This window comes from Pongo pygmaeus, chromosome 4 (genome assembly GCF_028885625.2).
Source record: "Pongo pygmaeus isolate AG05252 chromosome 4, NHGRI_mPonPyg2-v2.0_pri, whole genome shotgun sequence".
Classification (NCBI taxonomy): Eukaryota; Metazoa; Chordata; class Mammalia; order Primates; family Hominidae; genus Pongo; species Pongo pygmaeus.
Window position 1 is genome coordinate 79019653 of NC_072377.2, and position 27574 is coordinate 79047226.

Consider the following 27574-nt stretch of genomic DNA (forward strand, 5'->3'; position numbering starts at 1 on the left):
TCTTTGCACACATATACATGTATCCACAAACAATAGACCTCTCTTCCCCAGAGATGAATTTTTTAAGATTCCAAGCTCCTCCCTCCCAGGTGCACAAATGAAAAATCTGTGAACATACACATGCACACACACAGAGTCAATGAAACACTGCTCTAAATCCAAGTCTAGAAGCAAATGCTGCTAATACCCTACGATTTATGTTTCAACTGTTTAAAAAATTATTCTTCTCAAATATAATTGAGAGCATGTTTTACACACAACTGCATTCAGATTTCTCTTGCTTTAATACAAAGTTGTATTTCTGCCTTGCTTGGTTGAATATCTGAGAACCTTTGGTAAGGAAGTCATCATAAAGCATCAAGAGGGAGGCCGTTTCAGTGAGGTCATAGTGAAGAAGAGAGAAGGCAGATATAGTTAGAGTGAAACAAAATCTGGTCTTGGATAGAGTGAAACAGCACCACTTTAAAAACCTAGAGGCCATGGCAAAGAGACATACAGCGAAGCAGGGTGATAAGCCTGTTGCTGTCATGTGCCATCAGTTTTCTGGTTTATTTGATAAATATGGCACAGACTCAGAATCAATAAGAAGTAATGTGTCCAGATCTAGCTATAACAATTCTAAAGTACAAGATATAAAAATTGTCAGCACACTGAATGCAGTGCACTTGTGCCTGAAGACAGAATCCCTAAAGGGTCAAGCTATATTCCAAAACACCAATCATTCAGGTAACTAAGACTGGAACCTGTTTAATATTTTCAAATACCCTTTTTCCTGGGATAAAGCTAAACAACTGAGACATCAATGCAATATCCCTTATGTTAGTATGGGATATTAGTTAGTATCGGACAATAAATTTAGCCTTTGCATTTTTTAAAAGAAAGACATACTATAAACATCATTAGAAATCAGACTTGTTTAAAATTATTTCATTATATAATTGACTATGATTTTTAGCTAAAGAAAAGGACTCAAGAATATACATTTCTCAGCCAATTATTTAACATCCAGTGTAGGTGAGAATGACAGAATATTCATGTGTTATTGCTTACCATTTGTGTATCACAATTGGCAATATCTACTAATATTTTAAATGTTATTACAAAATAGAATTTATAGAAATAGTACTTTACAAAAGATTCTCAATGGACCAAAGCAGGCTTAAACTCAGTCATAAGAAGAGGAATACAATTAAAACTACACTGAGAGAGTATTTTTCACCTAATGAGTTGGGAAAGTTATAAAGTTTTGTTTTACACATTGTATGAAAAACTGTGGGAAACAGGGACTCCAATTCATTATTGCTGTTGAGATGGTCAATTACCATAACCTCTATGAAAAGTAGTATCTAAATTATAAATGCACAAACCCCTAGCAGGGCCAGTAGTACCACATCTATTAATTTTTCCCACATATAAACTTGCAAGTACAAAATGACATATGGATACAATTATAACACTGCTCTGGCAAAAATTGGAAACTGCAATATTCACCAATGCAGAACTGATTAAATAAATTATGTACATCTATACAATGGGATACTGTATAACCATCAAAATGAGGAAGCTCCTTACAAATATGTGAGACCTTCAAGATAAAATAAATGCAAATATAAGATGTTGAACAGTGTTTACAGTATGCTGCTGCTTCTTTAACAACAAAAAAGTGTATGTGTGTAGAAAATACACTTGTATTTGTTCACTCAAGCATTAAAAACTTTCTAGAAGAAACTAGTAATAGCATATGTTAATACTATATGGTGAATGCAAGACAGGGTAAATTTTACTGTATAACTTTTTCATACTTTTGACTTTTTTTTTTTTTTTTTTTAACAGACATTACCTGTTCAGGCTGGAGTGCAGTCGTCTCATCACAGCTCACTGCAGCCTCAAACTCCCAGACAAAGCGATCTTCCTGCTTCAGCCTCCCAAGTACCTAGGACTATACATGTATGCCACCATGCCTAATTGTTTTTTGTCAAGATGGAATCTTGCTATGTTATCCAGGCTAGACTTGAACTCCTGGCCTCAAGCCATTCTCCCACCTTAGTCTCCCAAAAAGTGTTGGGATAACAGGTGTGACCCACTGCACCTGGCCACTTTTGACTTTTAATCATATTAATGTATCACTTTAAAAAGTTAAAGATTTTGGGCTGAGCGCAGTGGCTCACGCCTGTAAACCCAGCATTTTGGGAGGCCCAGGAGAGCAGGTCACCTGAGATAAGGAGTTTGAGACCAGCCTGGCCAACATGGTGAAACCCCGCCTCTAGTAAAAATACAAAAATAGGCTGGGCGTGGTGGTGGATACCTGTAATCCCAGCTACTCAGGAGGCTGAGGCAGGAGAATCGCTTGAACCTGGGAGGCAGAGGTTGCAGTGAGCCGAGATTGCACCACTGCACTCCAGCCTGGGCAGCAAGACAGAAACTTTGTCTCAACAACACCAAAATAAAGTTAAAGATTTCTACCTCTTTGCATAAAGGTGTTCAGTGCTGTACTGGTTGACAGTAAAAATATGGAACCAACTCAGACATTAACATGGGACTAGTTAATAAATTCTGCAACATGCATGTAACAGATGTTAAAAGAATGAGATGTTTTACACATCTTAAATCTTATAAAGAAAGATAGTTAAGATACATTGTTAAGTGAAAAAAAGGTTATATAACAAGAATTTTGTTATAATAGTTAAGTATAAACATTTTAACACTCAAAAATATGTCAGTACATACACAGAAAAATCTGGAAGAATATACAAAAAAAAAGTTTCTAGGAAAGGAAAGAATACAGGAAGTTTGCACTTCTACAATTCTATAGTTCTATAATATCAAAATTTCTTTACATTAGCATTAGAAGAAAAAGGAAACAATAAAAGAATTAAGTTTTAAAGGCTATAAACTATAATTCTCAAGGCCAGGCACGGTGGCTTATGTCTGTAATCCCAGCACTTTGGGAGGCTGAGGCAAGAGGATTGTTTGAGGCCAGGAGTTCAAGACCACCTTGGGTAACACAGCAAGACCCCTATCTCTACAAAAAATAAAAAATTAGCTGAGCATGGTGGCACATGCCTGTGGGGACTCTCAGCTACTTGGAAGGCTGAGATGAGAGGATTCCTTGAGGCCAGAGGTCGAGGTTGCAGTGAGCCATGATGGTGTCACTGCACTCCAGCTTAGGCAACAGAGCAAGACTCTGTTTAAAACGACGACGACGACAACAACAAAAACCAACGAAACAATACTCTATAGGGGAACATCAAAAAACACAGCAAATACTTTCAACAACTAAATTTTAGTATTGACAGAGTCATATTAGTCAAATAAAGTTTAAAAAAAAGATAAAACATATCTTCTAGTACCTGTTAATACTAGAACAAAATAGGCTTTCCTGCAGTTTTTTCTTGGACGTAAGAAGTAAAACGTTTTAGAAATTTAGGATACTCTCGCTTTGCCACTGCCCTTAACACTGAGGCTGGTGCCCATCCTCCAGGGTTCACTGCAAGATAAAGGAAAATTAAAATGTATTAAGATACAATTCTCCAAACATATGTGAAGCACTTAATTTGTTCCCTTGCTTTTAAAATATTCCTCACATTGGACCAATTAGCATCTTTTCTTTTTCTTTTTGAGACGGAGTCTTGCTCTGTTGCCAGGGTGGAGTGCAGTGGCGCGATCTTGGCTCACTGCAACTTCCACCTCCGGGGTTCAAGTGATTCTCCTGCCTCAGCCTCCCGAGTAGCTGGGATTACAGGTGCACACCACCATGCCCAGCTAATTTTTGTATTTTTAGTAGAGACGGGTTTTCACCATGTTGGCCAGGATGGTCTCAAACTCTTGACCTCATGATCCGCCCGCCTCAGCCTCCCAAGGTGCTGGGATTACAGGCTGAGTCACTGTACCCAGCTGGACCAATTAGTATCTTTTAAGTCCCAACCCTTCATTCCTTAACACTATCCATCAGACATAATCAGACAGCAAATAAGAAAGCATTTATAACCTTTCTACAATGTTCTTGGTTCCCGAAATTACCTGCAAAAATTAGTATAGCACCACTTAAGGTTATTTAGGGCAGATTATTCACAAATCTGTACTATAATTAAATAGTAACTTACTCAGGTACAACTGTTTCTTTGAACATACTAGCAGTTATGGCCCTGTATAAAGAAGGTTTGACTTTTGATGAGAGAGGTTGCAATGATTACTCCAGGTGCAAAGTAGGTGAAGTAAGGACCCAAAGCAAGCAATGAAAAGACCTATCCAAAGTGAAAGAAATATGTAACTAGCAACTAATAAGGACTAGGGAAACGCTGACTCAGAAAACAAAAAGCCTGACAATGAATGCCAAAGAGAAATAAATATGTAACTAGCAACTAATAAGGACTAGGGGAACATTGATTCAGAAAGCTAAAAAGGCTGACAATGAGTAAAAGAACTCTTAATTTCCTTCCCCATTGTTGCTTATATTCCTAATAATAAATATATTCTATGAGGCAAATATCTAAGAAAATGGTGCTTAAATATGAAGGCTAGGTCGAGCGCAGTGGCTCACGCCTGTAATCCCAGCACTTTGGGAGGCCGAGGTGGGTGGATCACAAGGTCAGGAGTTCAAGACCAGCCTGGCCAAGATGGTGAAACCCCGTCTCTACTAAAAATACAAAAAACTAGCCAGGCATGGTGGTGGGCACCTGTAATCCCAGCTACAGAGGCAGAGAATTGTTTGAACCCAGGAGGCGGAGGTTGCAGTGAGCTGAGACTGCACCACTGCACTCCAGCCTGGGCAACAGAACGAGACTCCATCTCAAAAAAAAAAAGGGTATATGACAGTGACCTAGGGATAAAGTTTTAAAATTTTCCTATCCAGCTCTAGCTTCAGAAATACTCATATAGTAGTAGTCCCAGGGTGAAATTCAGACATCTGTATTTTCAAAGATTCTCTAGTAATTCTGATATACCTTTCTCCAAATTAAAAATTAGTAATCTAATGGATAAGAACTAAAAGGCATTTGTCCAAATTGTTGTCATATAGGTCATGATCAAGAACAGCCACATTATCAAAGAGCAAAAACAATAAAATACATACCATTAGCTACATATGTAATCTTGCATAGAATGTTGTCCCTGCTAATTTCCTGGTTTCCCTCTGGTGGGCTTACCAAGGTTTGACAAATCATAGCAACATTTATTTTGGCACGGACACATCGGTTGTTTAGCTGCCAAAACAAAAAACAAAGCATCAGTAGATACCCAGTATTTTGTAAACTCTGCTGGTCTAATATTATATTAGGTTAACCAAAATCGTAACTCTTAAAAGTATCTCCAGTGAAATCTTATAAGCACCAAGCTGATATGACACCAGGATTCCTCCCCACCCACTTTTTTTGGGGACAAGGACTTGCTCTGTTGCCCACTCTGGAGTGCAGTGGTGCCATCATAGTTCACTGCAGCTTCAAACTCCTGGGCTCAAGCAATCCTCCCGCCTCAACCTCCAGAGTAGCTAGGACCACAGGTGCACATCGCCAGGCCTGGCTAATTAAAAAAAAAAAAGAAAAATTTTTTTTAATAGAGATGAGGTCTAACCATGTTGCCCAGGATTCCCTCCTCTTAAGTAGTAAATGGAGCTAAATTGTGGTAAACCACAGAGGTTTGGCTGGTAGTTGATAATGGCTTAAGAGATAACTGTGGGAAGTAGCCTACTGCCCTTTTGGCTGTTTCACCAAACCTTAGAAGGAAAGGTAAACAGCCCTGGTGGAATGTTCATAGCCATGACTGTTGCCCTCAGACAACACATGGGCTATACTGTTCCTAGCAGTCAATCCAACATAAAATCTAAGAAGCATTATCAAATCAAGTATTGTGTATGGGCTGTGTTTATCGTCTTTGTCCTGCATTGTGTATTTAGCTTTATATTGTTTAATTATACACATTTATATTTGTACTTACAGGAGCACTGTCATGATCCACAGAAAAATTACAAACTATCCAAGTTTCAGGGTCATTTTCAGTCAAGGCTGGTATCTTTCGAATGACAGAAAGATATAGTACGTCTCGCTGAGAAGCAGGCCACACCCTCTGTGGAGAAGTAAAGATCTTCTGAAAAACAGATCTAACATGGAACTAACAAGAGAAATATAATGCCAATAAATGTCTTAATTGAAGGTAAAATCTCTCAAATTTTAAATGGAAAGCATCTGAGGATATCTACCAAATGATTAATTATGAACAGAGTTAATAGCTTGGCAGAACAATATAATAAAAGGAATAATGTTCTATTTTTTTAATTGCAGTAAAATATATACACGTATAATTTGCCATTTTAACTAACTTTTAGGGTACAATTCAGGGACATTAATTACATTCACAGTGTTATGTAACCATACTGCTATCTCTGAAATTTATCATCATCCCAAACAGAAACTCTGTGCCCAGTAAGCAACAACTTTCCATTCCTCTCTCCTTATACTCCATGATTATGTTCCGCTTAGATTCAAAGATTTAAAGAAAAAAGGCTTATTTGAATCAAATCACATTATAAAGAATTCTAAGTCACTTAGATTAAATATTTCAATATTAAGGTATGCAAGGGGAAACATATACTATGGGAATGACATGGAGCCTAAGTCTTCAATAAATGGGACTACCTACTTTAAATGAGAAAAAAAAACTTTTATCCTATTTAAGTTACTTTTATTTTGGTTATCTCGTATATGTATCTGGACTAGTCCTTGTTATGCAGCGTCATTCCTGATTACTGAGAGTAATAAATAGCATACAATACAAATCATTTGCAAGATGAAATGATTCATTTTTTAAAGATAGAAAATTTCATGTAGTTGACGAATACAGTGTTGGGTAAATTGTGTGGAGACAGTAAGTAATACATGAAGATGTGGCAAATTTAGACCTAATGAATACAAATCCACAGGATGATAAGATAGAAATTTAAAGAATGAGAATGACTTAAATATCAAGAGACCAGTAGCCCTCTTTTAAGACCATACTGCAAAAGATGTCAAATTTAAAGGGAAAAATATTGTAGTGTAAATAACACTATAGACTTTGGGTCTAAGCAGAACATTATTATGGAATGGGAGGAGAGGGAATGAAGAGTTGTTGCTTAATGAGTACGGAGTTTCTGTTTGGGGTGATAATAAATTTCAGATATAGTGTTAGTGGTATGGTTACATACATTGTGAATGTAATGTGATTTCTTGAAAAAATGATTCCAGGACAATTTGTTTATTCCAAGAATTGGCAAATAATTATAACTGTAACAAATTTTGTTACATATAAGATTCATTATTTTAATAATTTCTAGTTTTATTTTTCAATCCTGATACAACTTATATGACCCTCCCTCCATCTACTATTTATCTAGTAGAATACGTTCAGCAGATTGTTTTCCATGATGGATTATTTTCAGATAATAAGGTTCTTTTGGTTCTAAATTATTGGTCATTTATCTTCATTCCAAATTACAGGGTGATTAATTAATATTCTGACATTTACTAAATTTTAGATTTCAAATTAGACTTCAAAATTTGTATGCTGAAACAGAATCTTAATTGTTACGCATTTCTGAGCAGCTACCATGTAAAATTAAGTATGGCTCCTAATTATTAGATATAAGATGTCTCAGATGACAAGACTGAGTTTAAGAAATACATAACAGACTTATAATGTTTTCATATACTGCACTCAATTAAAAACCATTTAAAAAAGAAAAATGAAGCTTTCACTGAATTGGAAAAACGAAGTATCTACTAAATCATTATATTTCTTTTATAATGTTTAATACTGTTTTTGGTGGATCTCTCCAAAATTTTAATTCCTTTTATTATGCTATACACATTACGTTACTGGGCAGTTTTCAGAAGAGAAAGAGAAGAATAAGGCAAGAGAAATATTGATTCTATAATTTTAAATATCAGGAATAGCAGAAGAAATAAGGTGAAAGAGAACTAACTTAAATTATGTTTCTGTGTGCTCTGGTGTATGACTAACCTCTCAAGTCATGCTCTGTGATTTTTCTTTGCTTTCGGATAATCCATTTACTTTTATATCTATTAGTCCTAACATAGGCTAATACCATGCTAGCCATTACCCTTATTGTTGTCGTCACAGGAAGCTATAATTCACTTTCATATTTGGTAACTATCATTTACCTCTTATAGAGACTAGATACTAGAAAGGTATTTAAATGGATTTCAGTATTTCAGAAGGCTCTTTTCTAGACTTAAACTGTGTATAAAGAAAGCTAAGAGTGTGGCATACACCAGTAGTTCCAATTACTTGAGAGGCTGAGGCAGGAGGATCACTTGAGCTCAGGAGTTTGAGACTAGCCTGGGAAATACAGCAAGACGCTGTCTCTATAAAAATAAAAAGCGCATAAAGGGAACTAACCATTGATTTTTATCAAGCACTCTATTTCTAGATTGTATCTCTCAGATTCTTGCCTGCACATATTTCTGTTCTGAACAAGTTGATATACCTTTCAAATACATGACATTCATGAATCATTAATAAATTCTTTGGATTTTTGTGGCTTTTAATAACCTCCCCAATTTTACTTTAGAGAATCTGTATGTCTGAGTTTGAACTACATTGAAATCCTTTTAGGATGAATGAAGAGATCTTTACCTTGTGTGTTTGATAAATGATGATTGCATTATCAGCTAATGTTTCCACGACATGAAAGTTTTCTATAGTTGCTGAAATGAAGAGAATAATAAAAAGATATATTATCTTTTCCTAGAATGTGATCAATCACTTATGTTGAAAGTCAAGTACGAATGGACAGTATGATAAACTGAACAGGATCCTGCCCTATCTAGGTTACATCCAAATGGAAGGTAGCTAATACTTAGTATTATGGTTACAGATTAGGGATGTGAGGTCTGATCACCAGGAAGCCTCATTTTCTTTGGCCCAATATCTATCTTCCACAGCAAGAAAGCAATTCTAATCACTACTGCATCACTCAGGCACGAATAATTCCCTAACACTAAAACCCTTCCCTTTTCCCTAATTTATTGATGTTAAATAAATTGTTATATCTAATCTTAGGTGGCTATTTCTGTGAAAAAGGGATGTCAAACTGCCAATGATAAACATCTGATGATGTTGAGAAGTATCTATACTTAGGAAATTTTGTGTCTAAGGGGAATACACACTAAGAATAACTCTAGGCTGGGTGCAGTGGCTCACGTCTGTAATCCCAGCACTTTGGGAGGCCAAGGCAGGTGGATCACCTGAGGTCAGGAGTTCGAGACCAGCCTGGCCAACATGGCAAAACCCCATCTCTACTAAAAATACAAAAATTAGCTGGGTGTGATGGTGTGTGCCTGTAATCCCAGTTACTTGGGAGGCTGAGGGAGGAGAATCGCTTGAACTGGGGAGGTAAAGGTTGCAGTGAGCTGAGATCATGCCATTGCACTCCAGCCTGGGCGACAAGAGCGAAACTCCGTCTAAAAAAATAATAATAATAATTCTAAAGTAATCACAAAAGGATTCACCTAGGATTTACCATGGAAACAGTTTAGGAAAGAGTAGATGATGAAACAGAAATCTTCAATTTCAGATTTGGCTTCTCCACCATATAGCTCTTGTTGCCTTTGACAAGTCACTTTGCCTATCTGAATTTTACTTTATTTGTATGTAAAATAAGCAATAATAACTACCTATCACTGTAGGATTACTGAGGTTATTGGATCAAATTACATACTAGGAAGCATTTCATACACTGAAAAGCTCTATATAAATGTATTGCTAGTCCTCTATATGATTTTCCAAATACTTTCTACGTTGACTTTGTAAACTATGTATGAGATGCAGAAAACTAGGTTGGATTTGATATTAAATTCAAAATAATAATTAGATTAAAATATATTAATAATGACAGCTTACTTTCCCAGTCATTGCGAACGTCAACATTCCAGAAATAATTGCAGACCTCATGTCCTGTGACGCCTTTAACTGCATGGGTAGCTTTTAAAGGATCCAGAACAATCCCATTTTCTTCTACTTCTCTTCTGTATACCTAAAGAGAACATAATTCCAAAACTGTTTGAAAATTAAAAATCAAGCCCATAAAAGCATGAAAGCATGCTTTTAAATATAGCTGCTCTTTAGATTTTTATGAAAGTTTATTTATAGAACATATTCTGCTAAAAGAAAATTAAAAATTTTCAAATTAACAGACAAAAAAGTACTTAAAATTATAAATCCAAGGTAAACTTCATATAAAAACATGCATATGTGATAAATGACTTATTGTGAGTTGTTTAAAAATAAATGTATCAATTTGAATTAGGCATTATTTACTAAACATTCTCAAAAGACTGTTTAACATGGCTAAGAAAACCAAATAAACCTGGCTAGAATATATTCTCCTTAAAGATACTAAATTAAGGCTGCTTTGTTCAATGCTGTATCCCCAACATCTAGAATAGTATATGAAACACAGTAGGCACTCAGTTATTTGTTAAATCAATGGCTGAAAGCTAAGATGGCAAAAACGTAAATACAGATCTATCTTGCTTTAAATACTGAGGTTACATACCTTAAATGCTAGTAAAATTAATTATTTTAAAATTATAGAGTTTGCTACTTCAGATAATTATGTAATAAATATTCTTGAGAAATGAAGAAACATGTCATCATGGGGGAGAACCAAGTGTCAATTTATGAAGGACCTATGGGGCTAGACACTGTTAGGCATTTCACATAGTTTTTCTTAGAGTATCTCTCAACAGATTACCTTCCCCTACCTATTTATTACTCATATTATTGGGACCACCGTTTTCCCAGCTACCCAAACTAGAAACTCTAGACTTTTGATTCCTCCCTTTACAGTTCACACAGCTAGTAAGCTTTTTACTATTCTACTTTGTTTTTTGAGACGGAGTTTCGCTCTTATTGCCCAGGCTGGAGTGCAATGGCGCCGTCTCGGCTCACTGCAACCTCTGCCTCCCAGGTTCAAGCGATTCTCCTGTCTCAGCTTCCTGACTAGCTGGGATTACAGACGCCTGCCACTACGCCCAGCTAATTTTTGGTATTTTTAGTAGAGACAGGGTTTCACCATGTTGGCCAGGCTGGTCTCGAACTTCTGACCTCAGGTGATCTGCCCGCCTTGGCCTCCCAAAGTGCTGGGATTACAGGCGTGAGCCACTGCCACCAGTCAAAAACTGTTCTTAATAAAGCATAGCAGAGATGATTGGGGTGAGGCAGGAATCTATTGACACCATGGCACTGGCAGTTCCTAGACGTGGTGCCAAAGGTGCAGAGCAGGGAGGCCTCTAGCTCACATTATTATTTTTTGTCTAAAATGTCTTCGCTAAGACATCCAACAGTTTGACTTTTCTACTGTTCTAGGTAGGCTTTCATCACTTTGTGCCTGACTCTTTTAAGTAGTCTGCTTGTTCTCCAGTTTCTTCCCTGTCGGCTTGATCTTCTTAAAACTACACTTTTCGGGCCAGGCGCAGTGGCTCACACCTGTTATCCCAGCACTTTGGGAGGCTGAGGCGGGCGGATCACCTGAGGTCAGGAGTTCGAGACCAGCCTAGCCAACAAGGTGAAACCCCATCTCTACTAAAAATACAAAAATTAACCCAGCGTAGTGGTGGGTGCCTGTAATCCCAGCTACTCGGGAGGCTGAGGCAGGAGAATCACTTGAACCCAGGAGGCGGAGGCTGCGATAAGCCAAGATCATGCCATTGCACTCCAGCCTGGGTGACAAGAGCAAAACTCTGTCTCAAAAAAAAAAAAAAAAAAAGATACTTTTCATACAGTGGTTAGTCTACTGTTATAGACAACAACTATTCTCTTTAGAGAGTAACTTTATGCTTCCTATAATCTAGGCCCAATTTCTCTCTAACGCTGTGTGCTGTAGGAGTACTTATTTTCTATTCCTCATTCCAGGTAGAGGGACGTCATCCAGACCATCACTCCTGGCTTCTTTTCAGTACTTCACTTCCTCCTCCCCAGAGGGAGGTGACTCTACGGTGACTGAATGATGACTACAGAAGAAGAAATAAGGCAGGTCTGGCTCAACCCTTTCTTCCGCGAAGAGCATACATCCTGGCCCGCTTCTGTAGTGAAGGTTTGTGATTATCCAGTAATGCCAGGAACATGCTTAATTCTGGAGTAACAAGACCCTGTATGTAGCAGCTGATCTCAAACTATTTTCTACAATCACCTTATCAGAATTATAGCTAACATTCTGGTATCTCATTTATCTGTCTCTTTTATCTTATGTCTTAATTTGTTCCTTATTCAAGGGGAGAGGAAATCCCAGCATCTAATATTATATCTTATTTGCCAGAATAATTCTGGTCAACACAGATTATGCAAAAATCCTGACTAAAAAGTTTGCTTTCAAGTTTTTGCTCACATTATAATTTTTTTCCTAAAATGCCCTCACCTCATCCTTGTCACAACTTTGTTTTTAATTCCAGATGTAGTTCAAATGCTTCTCTGCATTGTAAAACAATCTAATTGTTTCAAATCACAGAGATCTTTCTTTTCTGATTTTCTCCACCACTCATCTGTACTCTTCACTCAGTACATTATCAGATGGAGCCAAGTAATAGCATTTATTTATTTATTTATTTATTTATTTATTTATTTATTTTAGACAGGGTCTCACTTTGTCACCCAGGCTAGAGTGCAGTGGCACAAATGCGGCTCATTGCAGCCTTGACCTCCCTGGCTCAAGGAATCTTTTGCCTCAGCCTCCTGGGTAGCTGGGACTACAAGTGTGTGGTACTGCACCCAGCTAATTTTTGTATTTTTTGTGGAGACGGGGTTTCACCGTGTTGCCCAGGTTTGACTTGAACTCCTGAGCTCAAGTAATCCACCTGCCACGTCCTCCTAAAGTGCTGGGATTACAGGCATGAGCCACTGTGCCTGGCCAATAGTATCTTTTAAATGTCAATATTCTTTTTCCTTAACTAAAGCTTTAGCTTGGAGAGTGTCTTATTATCTTTGTATCTTTATTTAGCATAGTCCCTTAGGAATGAGAGAATCCAAAATTCAATGTTGCTTTTGCTTTTCAATCCATGTCTGTATCTCTCAGTCCCTGCTCTTATTTTCTGTCCCTGTGTTTAGGGATGTAAACAAGATTAACTGACCAATGTCCAAATATCAAATAAAGGTGCAGTAAGAGAAGGGAAAAGAAGGAGGGTATAGACCAAAAAGGGAGTGAATCAAAGTGTCATCTAGGCACAACATTCAGTATGTTAAAAAAACAAAAGGAAATATCCAAATACAGGACCATCAGCTAATTGTGACCTGGTCATATCTAATTCTCCAAATTTTATTTTCTTCATGGCCTAGTCAGAACAGAAACGTTTAATCATATATTTATATTATAATCATAAAAAACTTTAGTAAAGGCAAAACCAGAAAAGCAAAAAGACATTTTATTGCTCAATATATGGTACTGCTTTGATCACATGTAATAATTTGTTTTAAAGGTAAGTTGAAAGTGCTATCCTTATTCATATCAATAGTAATGATAATATGACTGAAACAGAGACGTCTTTGGCAATCTATAACATTTCAGGGGGAATTACCTTCATTTCTCCTTCTTCTACAACCAACTGCCAATTGGCATCTCCGCCTACATCCTGTAATGAGTAAGTCATGTGGTTCTGCACCATCTCTTCAACCTTGAGAGGGGAGGAAAAAGGCATGAGAATCCAAAAGGTATGTCATAATCTCTAAAACAGAATGGTATGTATATTCAGTTAACTTCAGTTCAGAAATGGTGCTCTTAGTAGCTGAGCAACCAAATGCACAAAGGTTAGTAGGTTTTACATAGTGTTTGAAGAGTTTAGTCCACATTCCAGATATCCAGGTTAATGACAGGAGACAGAAATGAAAAGAAGGAAGATGGGTCACTCAAGTAACACATATTGGCCTAATGTGTATCAAGTGACCAAAATAAGCATTTTCTGGAAAAAGGAAATATTCCATTCTATATCATAAAACAGAGATGATGTGTTAAAGTATAAAATAATGGAAGAGTAGAGATAAAGGGGGCACAGAGATCATCCAGTCTAATGTTCCTATATTTAAGACTATGTGGAGATATCAGGAAGGTCTGGTATGAACAAAGACATATAGAGAGACAGCATATCTTTGCTTATATCTTTGCTCTCATATGAGCAAAGATACACAAAGATGAGCAAAGATATATATGTATATGTCAAAGATTTCAATACAAAAAAGGTGAAAAACCTTCCTTATGCCACTGATAAACCTCTCTTTTATCATGGAATATAAGCCAGTTTAAAAATAATCAAAGCTTTATTTATTTGATTCCAATTTCTTTGTTCTAAATTATTTTAGGGACAATGCTAATATTCATATATGCAAGCATTTACATATAATCACCTTTTAGTTCATTCTTTTTAAATTTCTAATAATTTCCTTTTAAAAAATTTTTAATTTAAATTTATAACTTTTTACTGATATTTAAATGTAACTCTTAACTATCACAAATTGTCCTTATACATTTTATGTAAATAAGCAAAGAAAGTTGAATATTTCACACTACCAGAATTCTCAGATTTATTGGAGAACGGAAGTGATACAAAGATTGTGGAAACAAAGTAATTTCATTTTCTGTAATAAATACATTAGAAGACAGAAGAGCTGGAAAATATATATATTATACTTCCATTAAAATTTTATCCTTAACTATTTGTTTTATATAAAGTCTATTCTGTTCATTAGGAATATAGAACAGGAATCAGTTTTGAACATATTTCAAAGTAAATAATCAACTTCCTCTCCACCCCCCAGAGACAGGGTTATTTTGTCACCCAGGCTGGAGTGCAGCGGCACAATCATAACTCACTGTAATCTTGAACTTCTGGGCTCAAGCGATCCTCCTGTCTCAGCCTCCTAAGTAGCTAAAACTATATGCCTGTGCCACCATGCCCAGCTAATTTTTTTTTTTTAAGAGACAGGGTCTCACTTCGTGGCCCAGACTGGAGTACAGTAGTATGATCATAGCTCACTGCCACTACAATTTCCTGGGCTCAAGGGATCCTCCTGCCTCAGCCTCTGAGTAGGTGGGGCTACAGGAGTGCACCACCACACCCAGTTAATTTTTTGTAGAGACAGGGTCTCGCCATCTTGCCCAGGCTCTTCTTGAACTCCTGGTCCCAAGTGATCTTCCCACTTTGGCCTCATTAACGGTTTTAAAAAAGAAACTCACTCTGGGAATATAATTTTCTATACCAAAGGATATGTTATATGTGATAGTGATGTATACTTCTGCTACCTCAAGTTTCTGGATCTTAAATGCATTTTTGATTACTGAAAGCAGGTATGGCCTTAAGTGTCTCCTGATTTGTCAATCATCAAAAAGAAATTTTTTGACAAAAATGCTGAGATTCTATAATCTATTTTTGTACTAAATAAACACTAACAATATTTTATTCCTTTATTCATAATTCTCAAAACAGTGTGAGTTACTGATTTGACAGAAATTTAACTAAGAGGACATTCTACAATTTTACAAAGCCTTGGAAAATGTAACTTTTGGTGTTGCATGGAGAACCTGTGCACCTTTATAATTTCAGAATCTGCTTTGGGAGGGCAAGGATAACTAATGCAGGATTCCAAATTACTAATACATACAAAATGTATCTGATTTCCAAAAAGAAAAGTTCCAGTTAGTATGCATAAATAAAAGTAGCATTGGCTTGATTCATTTGTCTCTGTCACATTGTGATTAGGAGAAATGTTTACTCTTCAGATCCCAAAATCTTAAAAATCTTTAGATTTGAGTATATCTTTGAGGTAGGAAACTAGCAGTTAAGCACACCTGTATTTATTATGAGATAAGAGACAGAAAGAAATGCTTCTCCCAAATAAACCCTACTTTCAATCGGTTACCTCTGAAAGAAGAATGTGAAGAACAGAAGAATTCTATTCTGTTAAAAAACAGGATTGGGTTTAAAATAATTTTTTAATGCTACTTAGCTCTTTTGTCAAAAAGAATGCAGGTAGTTGTGTTTCTGTTTGGGAGATTATTCTGAATTAGGGATTTCAAATGCCTAAGAAACGAGGTGTTTTTGATTTGTGGTTTTGTCCAAAAGAAAACAGATTCCACAAATATAAACACATAGTAGGTAGCACAAGTTAAAAAATATATAGAAAGCACATTTAACATTGTCTTTCTATATAGGCAAAAAATGCTATTCCTTCAATGGCAGGCCATGAGGGAGGCCCAGGTTCAATTTTCAGCCATGCTGTATAAAAATGTTTTAAAAATGATATTCCTGTAACAGCTACACTGCATCAATGGAAAACCGGTTTTCAAAAGGTCCAACAAAGAAACAAACATTCAGTGCTGTGCTCCTAAAAAACTAAAGATTCTAATGAAGTACTAAATCACTGTAATAAACTCTGCAAAACTTTCATCATGGAATCTTCATTCATTATAATATCTTCCTTGAGGTAATAACATTAAAGTTAAGAGAGGTATACAGGTAAAAATCTCACTATAACAAATTTTATGTTTGCTGTAGGAAAATATGAAGTAACCAATATTACCATAGGGGCAGTAACTTGGGCACTGGTGACCAGACTGACACTTCAGATTTAACCTAATAATCTGCTCACTTTACTGTTCGGTTATGACACTACATATTAAAAAGAAGTGAGAGGCCAGGTGCGGTGGCTCATGCCTGTAATCCCAGCACTTTGGGAGGCTGAGGCGGGCAGATCACAAGGTCAGGAGTTCGAGACCATCCTGCCTAACACGGTGAAACCCCGTCTCTACTAAAAATACAAAAAAATTAGCCAGGCCTGGTGGCGGGTGACTGTAGTCCCAGTTACTCGGGAGGCTGCGAAAGGAGAATGGCGTGAACCTGGGAGGCAGAGCTGGGAGTGAGCCGAGATCGCACCATTGCACTCCAGCCTGGGCGACAGAGTGAGACTCCATCTCAAAAAAAAAAAAAAAAAAAAAAAAAAAAAAAAATGAAGTGGGAAACAAGGAAATACTAAGTTTCATTAAAAACAACAACAACAACAACAACGAAAACCAAATATAGCCAAATTTACCATGCTATTAGGCTCAAAATTTGACATTCTAGGAAATAATGTTATAGTAACACCTTCTGTCACTTATAAATGAAAAAGACTCAATCAAAAACACTGAAGAAGGTGAACAGTGTTTCTAAGTTTTAATTAGGCTAAAGTGTAATTTCAGACATCATGCCCTTGATTTTTCTGGACCTAGAGTTGAAAATGATTAGCTGACATACAAAGCATTCTCAAACTAATAAACTATGAAACAAAATGGAGATAAAATACATTTGAGATAAGAGGGGACGTTCACTCCAATTCTAACCTTTTCTTTTACCTCATATTTGAATCACTCAGTATGATGCCATTTCTGGAGGCTACCAAGCAGGATTTTTCTAACACTATTACCCAGAAATTTGAAAAGAAAATTGCCTTTTGACAGTACAATAAAAGTCTAAGTTGGGCATGGTGGTTCATGCCTGTAGTCCCAGCAGCTTGGGAGGATTGCTTGGGCCTAGGAGTTTGAGGTTAAGTCTTGGCAACATAGCAAGACCTCATCTACTTAAAAAAAAAAAGAGAGTCTAGAAGGGCTCAAAAACAGCTCAGATCTCTTTCTTTTATGCATGTAAAAGAAATACAACTATGTTGGCCAGGCTCAGTGGCTCATGCCTGTAATCACAGCATTTTGGGAGGCTGAGGCAGGCGGACCACGAGGTCAGGAGATAGAGACCATCCTGGCTAACACGGTGAACTCCCCTCTCTACTAAAAATACAAAAAATTAGCCAGGCGTGGTGGTGCATGCCTGTAGTCCCAGATACTCAGGAGTCTGAGGCAGGAGAATCACTTGAACCCGGGAGGCGGAGGGTGCAGTGAGCCGAGATCGCGCCACTGCACTCCAGCCTGGGCAACATAGTGAGACTCCACCTCAAAAAAAGAAATACAACTACGCTTACTACGAAGTCACAAAACCATAGAGGGGGCTTGTTAGATAGAATAATAATAACAAAATAGTGCACTGTTAACCCAAAAGAGAGATGGCTAAGAACATAGCACTTTTAGCCTACCGTATTGACAAAAGTTAACTGAATTATAATATTCAGTGCTACTATATCAATAGAAAACTGGCCTGGGAATGTAAGCTGGTTCAACTTTTCTAATGAAGAGTGTGGCAGTAAAAATTTTTAAAACTTGGCTGAGGCCTGTGGCCTGTAATCCCAGCACTTTGGGAGGCTGAGGTGGGATGATCACTTGAGGCTAGGGGTTCAAGACCAGCCTAGGCAACACAGTGAGACCCCCATATCTACAAAAAATAAAAAATTGAAAAAAAAATTAGCTGAGAGTGGTGGCCCATGCCTGTAGTCCCAACTACTTAGGCTGAGGCAAAGATCACTTGAGGCTGCGGTGAGCTATGATTGTGCCACTGCATTCTAGCCTGGATGACAGAATGAGACCCTATCTCTTAAAAAATAAATAAAATACCAGCCTGGGCAACATAGTGAGACCTCGTCTCTGCTACAGATAAAAAAATTAGCTGGGCATGGTGGTGTGTGCCTGTAGTCCTTAGCCCCAGCTATTCAGGAGACTGAGGCAGGTGGATCGCTTGAGTCCAGGAGGTCAAGGTGCAGTGAGTGGTGATCTCACCACTGCACTCCAGTCTGGGGAACAAAGCAAAACCCTGTATCAAAATTAATAAAAATAAAATAAAATAATAAAATAAACACTTGAAAATGTTCATGGTCTTTGTTCCCACAATTATGCTTCCAGGAATATATTCTAAGAAAATAATTAGATAAGGGTGCAAAGATGTATATACAAGGATGCTCACTGTAGCACTATATATAACAGAGAAAAACCAAAAACAAGCTAAATGTTCAATATTAGGTGAGTAGGTAAATCCAGCCATGCATATGCATAAATAGACGAAGACATATAGACTTATATTTACTGATGGGAAGATGGGCCTAAATATAAGTTTAAAATAAAGATTATAAAACAGTTTATATAGAGTTATCTATTTTGGTAGAAGAAAAAAATATTAAGGTGTATGTACTTATCCATATGTGCCAGATTTTAAAAAATCAGGCACATATGGATAAGAACATACACCTTAATATTTATCTCATATATATGAGAAGATAAACGGAATATTAGTAAACTATTATTTTAATTTTATTCTACTTTCAAGTTCTGTTAAAATTAGCATGTATCACTTGTACACTAAAAAAGGGAGAGGGGTGAAATAATTACCACAACAATAATTGATCCTGTGGACAAAGGGTGAGAAAGAGCCTCATACAGAACCATTTTTTTGCAATGATGCTCCCCATAGATTAAGCTGCAAATTCACTGTACATCCTTTGATTTATTTCTTTTTCAATAGAGGATGATGTTCTTCCCCTTTGATTTCTAAGGTGACACCTTTAAATGTGAACTGTGTTATGCAAATAAATGTGACCAAAACGATCAACTTATGAATCTAAATTCTTTCTATTCTCTGTACACCTGAAAACTATTTTCTAGTTTGTGGCCACAGCCATTATTTCAAGAACTTGCCAGCCTGGGCAACATAGCAAGGCCCTGTCTCTACAAAAAATAAAAACAATTAGTTGGGTGTGGTAGAATGCCTGTAGTCCCAGCTACTTGGGAGGCTGAGAGACAGGAGGATCACTTGTGTCCAGGAGGTCAGAGCTCAGAGGTCAGATTACAGAGCTATGATCATGCCACTGCACTCGGCCTGGACAAGTGAGACCTTGTCTCTTTACAAAAAAAAAAAATGCTGGACATGGTGTCTCAGGCCTGTAATCCCAGCACTTTTGGAGGCCGAGAGAGGCAGATCACTTGAGGTCAGGAGTTCGAGACCAGCCTGGCTAACATGGTGAAACCCTGTCTCTACTAAAAATACAAAAATTAGCTGGGTGTGATAGCGCATGCCTGTACTCCCAGCTGAGACAGGAGAATCGCTTGAACCTGGGAGACGGAGGTTGCAGTGAATTGAGATTGTGCCACTGCACTACAGCCTGGGTGACAGAGTGAGACTCTGTCTCAAAAAAACCCAAAAAACAAAAATGAAAAAACAAACAACAAAAAAACACAGAACCTGCAGTCCTTTACAACTTTAATTTCTCAGATCTGGAGTGACTTCATTCCTAATATCTGCCCATCAGACAGATTCATGTGTTGGTACTAATTTCCTAGTAGATGTATATATTTTATTTTAAGCTATTTTCAGGGCATCTCTGAGTTGTACACTTGATTATTTCAGCCAATTCAAGACTATAAAACATCATTTCAAGAAGAACAAGGTAGTCATGAGCCAACACTTATGTAAACAGCAAAGCGAAATTACCAGAGATTTAGAAGGCTTCTGTAGGGGAGCTGATATAAATGATCAAGAAACTAGACATGATATTTGTATCTGGACTTTTAAAATTTGTTGAAGTAAATAAGAATTGATTATATTATGCTTATATAATATTTTTGCAAATTATTAAAGGTGATTAAAAATGTCGACTTAGTTTTTTAATTAATTATGAAGATATTACAAAACAAAGAATTTGGCTACCTCCAATATTTCAAGTGCTGTGGAGTAACTGATGTATATTTGTGTATTAAGAACAATGTAGGCCAGGTGTGGTGGCTCATGCCTATAATCCCAGCACTTTGGGAGGCTGAGGCGGGCAGATCACCTGAGGTCAGGAGTTCAAGACCAGCCTGGCCAACACGGTGAAACCCCATCTCTACTAAAAATGAAAAAAAATTAGCTGGGCGTGGTGGCAGGTGCCTGTAATCCCAGCTACTCAGGTGGCTGAGGCAGGAGAATAGCTTGAACCCAGGGGGCGGAGGGTGCAGTGAGCCAAGATTGTACCATTGCACTCCAGCCTGGGCAACAAGAGCAAAACTCCATCTCAAAAAAACAAAAAAACAAAAAAAAAAAAACAGAAAAGACCTATGCAATGGAATATAACATAAGTGTTTCTAATGTTAATGAATAACCTTTGAGCCTCTTACTTTGCTTAATACAAAAGTCTCTATAGGGTGTGAGGACTGTAAAATGTAACACTACTGTATAGTCACTACTATAATTTTACACTGTGTTGAACTGGAAGAGTTTTCCAGGTAACGCAATGTTTCTCAGCTAATATTAACTCCAGATCTACATCCAATGCTATAGTCTGAAGTGTGACTATACAGAATCAACTTGCTAGATCCTTTGATAATGGCTGATAAGCCAGTGTAACATCCTCTGAAACAAAATATCTTATCAATTGGGAATTAGTCATCTATTATAAAGGAACTGCCGAACATAAGGTACACAATTTAATTACAACAGTTAATTGCTAGAGTCCATGTCTGCTAATGATAACTAATGCTTTAGCAAGGACAATAAATACTTGAAGACCTTAATGTTATTTTCTTCATTTTTACCTCTTCTGGCATATAAAACAGTACATAATCAAAAGCTAAAACAGGATCTGATCAATCATGAGCACCATATATTAGAAAAAAAATCCAGCAAGATTTCTCTCAAGTTACATACATGAGTTTTACAAAAAGTTATTAATATTATGAAGAAGTAAGCTGTCAGCAAAATTTTGTAAAAATATAGGCACCTGCTTCTCAGTGATACAGTTACCTGGACTTAAAAGCAATTCAGCTGTTCTACAGCACTACAGTGAGGGCCCTGGTTTGGGTTCTGAACCCCTAATTCTTAGGCATTCTTTATTACTGGCTTACATTCTTTCCTTGCTGTCATTATATTTTCTTTCATTTATAGCCTATGTATTCCTACATTTTTGATTAGTCTGTGATATGATTTTAATGCAATGTGGAGCTTAGCACAATAAACCAAAGTCTCCCAGTATTATGTAGTTTTGTCACAGATTCATTATGAATATGAGTCTCTTTTTAAAAACATATGCAGGGCCGGGCATGGTGGCTCACACCTGTAATCCTAGCACTTTGGGAGGCCGAGGTGGGTAGATCACGAGGTCAGGAGTGCTAGACCAGCCTGGCCAACATGGTGAAACCCCGTCTTTACTAAGAATACAAAAATTAGCTGGGCGTAGTGGTGCGTGCCTGTAATCCCAGCTACTCGGGAGGCTGAGGCAGGAGAATTGCTTGAACCTAGGAGGTGGAGATTGCAGTCAGCCCAGATCATGCCACTACACTCCAGCCTAGGCAACAAAGGAAGACCCTGTCTCGAAAATAAATAAGTAAAATTTTTAAAAAAATGCATAAATGGACAAGCAAAAGGTAAAATATACTGTAGTATATTTGGTTATGGATGATTTCTGATCCAGAATTGCTAAATCTTTTTCTTAAAAGTATTCAAGGAGAAAAACGCTGTACAAGTCAGAAAAACACATTAAAGTCTTAATATTCTTCTCTATTGCAGGTTAAAAACTAATGTAAACTTTATTTATATACATAAAAATAATAGAAATCTCTTTAAACTATGACTTTTAAAAACTTTTATAGCAATACTCTCATAGAGGAAAAAATAATGATGTAGATAACTTTTATTAGCTCAAAGAAATTATGTTATAATAGCAATAAAAGGTAACATTTATTGAGCACTTATTATGTGTCAGGTTCTAGCTAAATCATAAAAATGAAGCATAAAAAAGTTAGAAAACCTACTGGGATCATACACCTAACCAGGGTTTAAACTTAGTCATTCTGACCAGAGTGCTCAGGTCTTTAATATAAGATTAACATAATATAATCTAGTCCAATAAGATGCAATCACCAGAAAGATAAAAAGTTGAATGGCAAAGATGTGAAGATTAAGAAAATTAAAAAAAAGAACTAACGCTGACACTAAAAAAAACTTCCTCCAATGGTAATTTGATTTTATTTTGAGGGTACAGACTTTAGAGACCGCAAGCATCCAGCTTCCTGTCTTAAACTCCTAAACCCTTACCAATGCTAAAAATTAAAACAAATTTCCAGAGATTTAGCATATGAACAGAAATATTCATTTATAATATCCAAAGGTAATTTGCATAAGGAAAACACAATCTGCTCAATAGAGCTTAGTATTACAATGGAAATGAAATATATTATTAAAAAGTGATTTCTTTGTTGAATATAATTTGGAGATACTTTAGCTTAAAAGTGAGACTGCTAAAATCTGCTTTTCTGCTATAACATATCATATAGACCACATCCATCAAAACTGCTAAATCCTGATTGAAGAAACAGATATTACATGATATACAAAACCCAGTATCTTCTATTTGTTTCAATTCAGTTTGAAAATCTTTCTGGAGTACCTCCTATATGACAAAATTCCAAGCTGTGAATAGTAAAGGACACATGCAAACCTGACAGAGGAACTATTTAGTAGACAAGGAAGACCTTTTTAATGCTTAATGTTACTATTTAAAATTCAAAACTAAAATCAGTGGCCTAACCAAAAGATTTCTAGGAACTGGGAAAGCAGGCTGAAATATAGCACAGAAAGACTCAAGTCCACTCTATACATTCATACAGTACCTGGGAGCTGAATCTGTGAACATCATCAGAGGCACTGACTAGATCAATGGAAGACATGGAGGAAGAGCGACTATAGGGCTACCAGAGACAGACAAAGAAAAAACCAAGTAATCAGAACAAAGGCACAACAGAGCATTCAGTACCAACTTCCAAACACAAGATAAAGGGAAGAGAAAACAAAGCACTATATGAAACAAGCACAGCAGCAACTGCTGACTTCATGCACCTATTATGTATTATGTTCCAAAATCATTCCAAAAAAGAATGTAGTGCTTCCAATAATACAAAGTAATACCATTTAACCCCAAAGAAGAGAGAGATTTAGTGTAACTGGATATACTTCTGGTTAACAATTTTGGACTAGCCACTCCTTATTTGCCCACCCGCTACTTTCCCCTTAAATAAAAATGAAAGAACTTTATTTTCAGAACAAGATTCCTAACTGTTTTGGAGGATGTATATGGAATACAATATATAAAACCAAAAACAGTCTCATTACTTAAATTCATGAAAAGGGGAGAAAACTTATACTACAAGATATTTCCGGCTGGGCATGGTGGCTCACACCTGTAATCCCAGCACTCTGGGAGGCCGAGGTGAACGGATCACAAGGTCAGGAGATCAAGACCATCCTGGCCATGGTGAAACTCTGTCTCCATTAAAAATACAAAAATTAGCTGGGTGTGGTGGTACATGCCTGTAATCCCAGCTACTAGGGAGGCTGAGGCACGAGAATCTCTTGAACCTGGGAGGTGGAGGCTGTAGTGAGCCGAGATCACGCCACTGCACTCCAGTCTGGCGACAGAGTGAGACTCCGTCTCAAATAAAAGATATTTCCACCAACAATGAAGAACAATACAAGGTGTACTTTTAGTAAACTCTGACATTAGCTTACCTTTTGGACAAATCTATGTGTCCCCACAGAAGAAAAGGCATCTCCAGATGGCAAGGACGTAGGCCAATGTAATCTCACCTTTTCACTCTGTGACTAAAAAAACATATAATGTTAAGATGGGAAGGTTTTAAAGTGTATTTTGCAACTGAAGAATGGATAATATAACCTGGAACTACCAACATTCACTTAGTGAACGCCTTAGTGCTTATAACCATTAGAATTATGAAACTATTCCGCAGACACGGCAAATTCTGATACTTGCCTCAGATATCCCAATTTAACCTCTTCTTTCTGACTCCACAGATACTATGTTAGGCGAGGGATAAGTTCTTTGATTTTGCTCCTAGTCAGACTCCCTGCTACCTGCATAGCATTATTTATCATGGGTCAATCTTAACGCTGCTGCCAATTCTCTCCTATCCAAACCCTGGCCAAATAATTCCAATGATTCTACCTTATCAAGCCCCTGGAAGGCTGACCCACAGGTTTATATATAATTAGAAATAATATCATTGTTTGCTTCAGTTGTGTTCCTAAGAACATATCATGTATATCTCCTTGCCTCCTCTCCATGAAGGTATTCTGCCCTTCATCTCATCATCTTACTCCTGTTAAGCTGCCACTTGACCTCCTTCTTCCTCTTTAGTTTGCCTCGGTTGTTCTCATTTATTTCAACCAACTGCTAAGATCTCATTTCTCATGCAACAGTTTATCGCATGTATCTTTCTTTCCCTATGTTTGCAAATAACGTAAACTAAACGTATGATATAAGTGTCACTTGGAGAATATCCATTTAATGGCTGTGTTGTTGAGAGATCTGTGCAATATATACTGAATATGAAGAGGGAAATGATCTAAATCTATGGAACTGATTTTATGGATTACTGAAGCTCTCACTACTCTATAGAGTATTACCACACTGTATCTTTGTCATATCAACATGCCTGGCTATCAGGCAAGAAAAACAATGCTCTGTTCAATGACTATTTTGCAGAGCATCTACTACAGTGTCAAGAATAGAATGAAGTTGATTGGATGGCCCCATGAATATTTCTTTTTCTAAAGCTTACAGAAAGGTTCATCAATTCTCTCAAACCCAACTCAATCACCATACTGATATTCAGTAGAGTAGCATTTTAGAGAGAAGAGATGTTTTGAATTATCTTGTCTACTTTGTTTCACAGATTAGAAAACCAAGGCCCAGAGAATTCAGTGATAAGTTCATAGCTACAAAGTTAGTTAGAGGTAAAACTAAGAGTAAGACTGAGGTATCTTGACTCATTCACTACTTTTTCCCAAAACAGCACATCCTAGACAAAAAACTAAGGGAAACAAATAAATAATGCTACTTCAAGTAGTACTTTAGGTTTCCAAAAGTAGAGCCGATTTAGGAACTAAAAGTTCCCACTCTTCTTGAGTGGTACATAGCATCTTTTGGGTATTAAAAAAATGAGCAATAAGCTTTACAAATTAATGTGACATGAACTTTTTTTCAGTAATTTTTTAAAAAATAATGAAAGATACACATGAGAAGCAGTTACTACTGCAGGTGATTTACCCTTAGGTAGACCAATAAGAGCATAATAGCCATGACTGTCTTAGCAATGACAGGAAATGAACAAGCCAACTTTTCTATGCAAATTCATTTGTAGTATAAAACTGACACATACATGATTATTTGGCAAGATACTCTGTAGCCACAGTTTATTAATACTTGCCCCCCAAAAAGGTTAAACTTCCACCATAACTAGCATAGCTTAAACAAGGGGAAGAATAACAAAATTCGTCCTTAAGTACCATCTAGTTGTAACATATGGTAACCGTACTGTTGCTAAATTAAAGAAGACAAAGTATCAAATTAATCTTGAAGCTAGTTAATGGGTTTAAGAAATAACTTTTCTTCAATTTCCACAGCAGCTGGGTGTAACTGCTATACATTCAATAATGATGACAAAACACTGAACAAAGTAAAAGTGAGAAAGAAACTGAAGGTGAAGTAGTGAAGGCAATAAAGGGGTTGAAGGCAATAAAGGGGTTGAAGGCAATAAAGGGGTTTTTCGCTTGAACCCAGGAGGTGGAAGTTGCAGTAAGCCAAGATCGCGCCACTGCACTCTAGCCTGGGCAACAGAGCAAGACTCTGTCTCAAAAAAAAAAAAAAAAAAAAAAAAGATTATTTTACATTTGTGACTCAATGTATTCACAGTTAAGCTTCTAGGTTATTAAGTTCACAATGTTCAAATTCTATTTACATGAAATAATATACACCAAGGAATGCCTATAGTGTTAAAATAAATTTCAGCTTAGAATTTTCAATAATAGATATACCTGTTCTTCTATTTTATCTTGTCTGTCAAGAGCAGCTTCAACAGCATCAAAGAACTCTTCTTCATTAATCAGACTGTTAGGGCCTTCCTATTCCAACACACAGTGGGGAAAAAAGCAGTTTATTTAAAGAAACAGAAAACTCTGATAACTCTGGTATTAACTTGAGTTTGAAAATTGACCTAATGAACATTTATTGAACACATATTTACAAACCAGTCAGTACACTAGATCATATGCATGCTCTGTGTAAAATCACATGAGTGTTACAATTAATTCACTCAGCACTCATATATTTACTTACTGTATATTGACCAATATTGTGTTGGGATAATAGTCTAGAGCAGGGATTGGCAAAAACTGTGGCCCAAGGGCCAAATCCAGTCTGCTGCCTACTTTTGTACAGCCTGTGAGCTAAGAATTTCATTTTTAAATGGCTGGACATAATAAAAGTAATAATATGACATGTGGGAATTACTTGAAATTAAAAGTGTGGTGTCCATAAAGTTTTACTGGAAAACAGTGATGCTCATTCATCTAGGGCTTCTTTAGTAGCAGAGTTGAGACTTATGACAGAGACCACAGAAACATAAAATTGCAATGACGTAAGTAAAAATTTGCACAAGAACTATAGCTAATAAGTACGGCTATTCAGAGGGGGATCTTCCTAAGCACGGGTAATTGTTTCATGGGGAAATAAAAGTTGAGTTGATGCTTGATAGTCTGGCTATATGGCAGAATAATGGCCATCAATCACTTGGGGAATTGTGTGGGAGACTTCTTACAATGAAAATTCCCAGGCCTCCATGCCCAAAAATTATTTCTTA

At 36.8% G+C, this 27574-nt stretch overlaps 1 protein-coding gene across 5 annotated transcripts in view; it reads right to left on the reverse strand.

The window, feature by feature from the left end:
- Positions 1-27574, reverse strand: part of CERT1 (ceramide transporter 1) — a 144781-nt gene that overhangs the window by 7424 nt on the left and 109783 nt on the right. For 3 of the 5 annotated variants that reach the window (XR_010126403.1, XM_063664910.1, XM_054488542.2), the window contains 9 exons: positions 26751-26837; positions 24426-24518; positions 23531-23608; positions 13563-13658; positions 9895-10027; positions 8629-8699; positions 5932-6060; positions 5072-5201; positions 3351-3487 (listed from right to left, as the gene is read on the reverse strand). Coding sequence is in view for 4 of the 5 variants with exons in the window: in XM_063664910.1 (XP_063520980.1) it covers positions 3360-3487; positions 5072-5201; positions 5932-6060; positions 8629-8699; positions 9895-10027; positions 13563-13658; positions 23531-23608; positions 24426-24518; positions 26751-26837 (945 nt within the window). In the remaining variant the exon portion in view is untranslated. The remainder of the gene's footprint in view (positions 1-3350; positions 3488-5071; positions 5202-5931; positions 6061-8628; positions 8700-9894; positions 10028-13562; positions 13659-23530; positions 23609-24425; positions 24519-26750; positions 26838-27574) is intronic. The other 2 variants (XM_063664912.1, XM_063664911.1) reach the window with 1 other exon arrangement.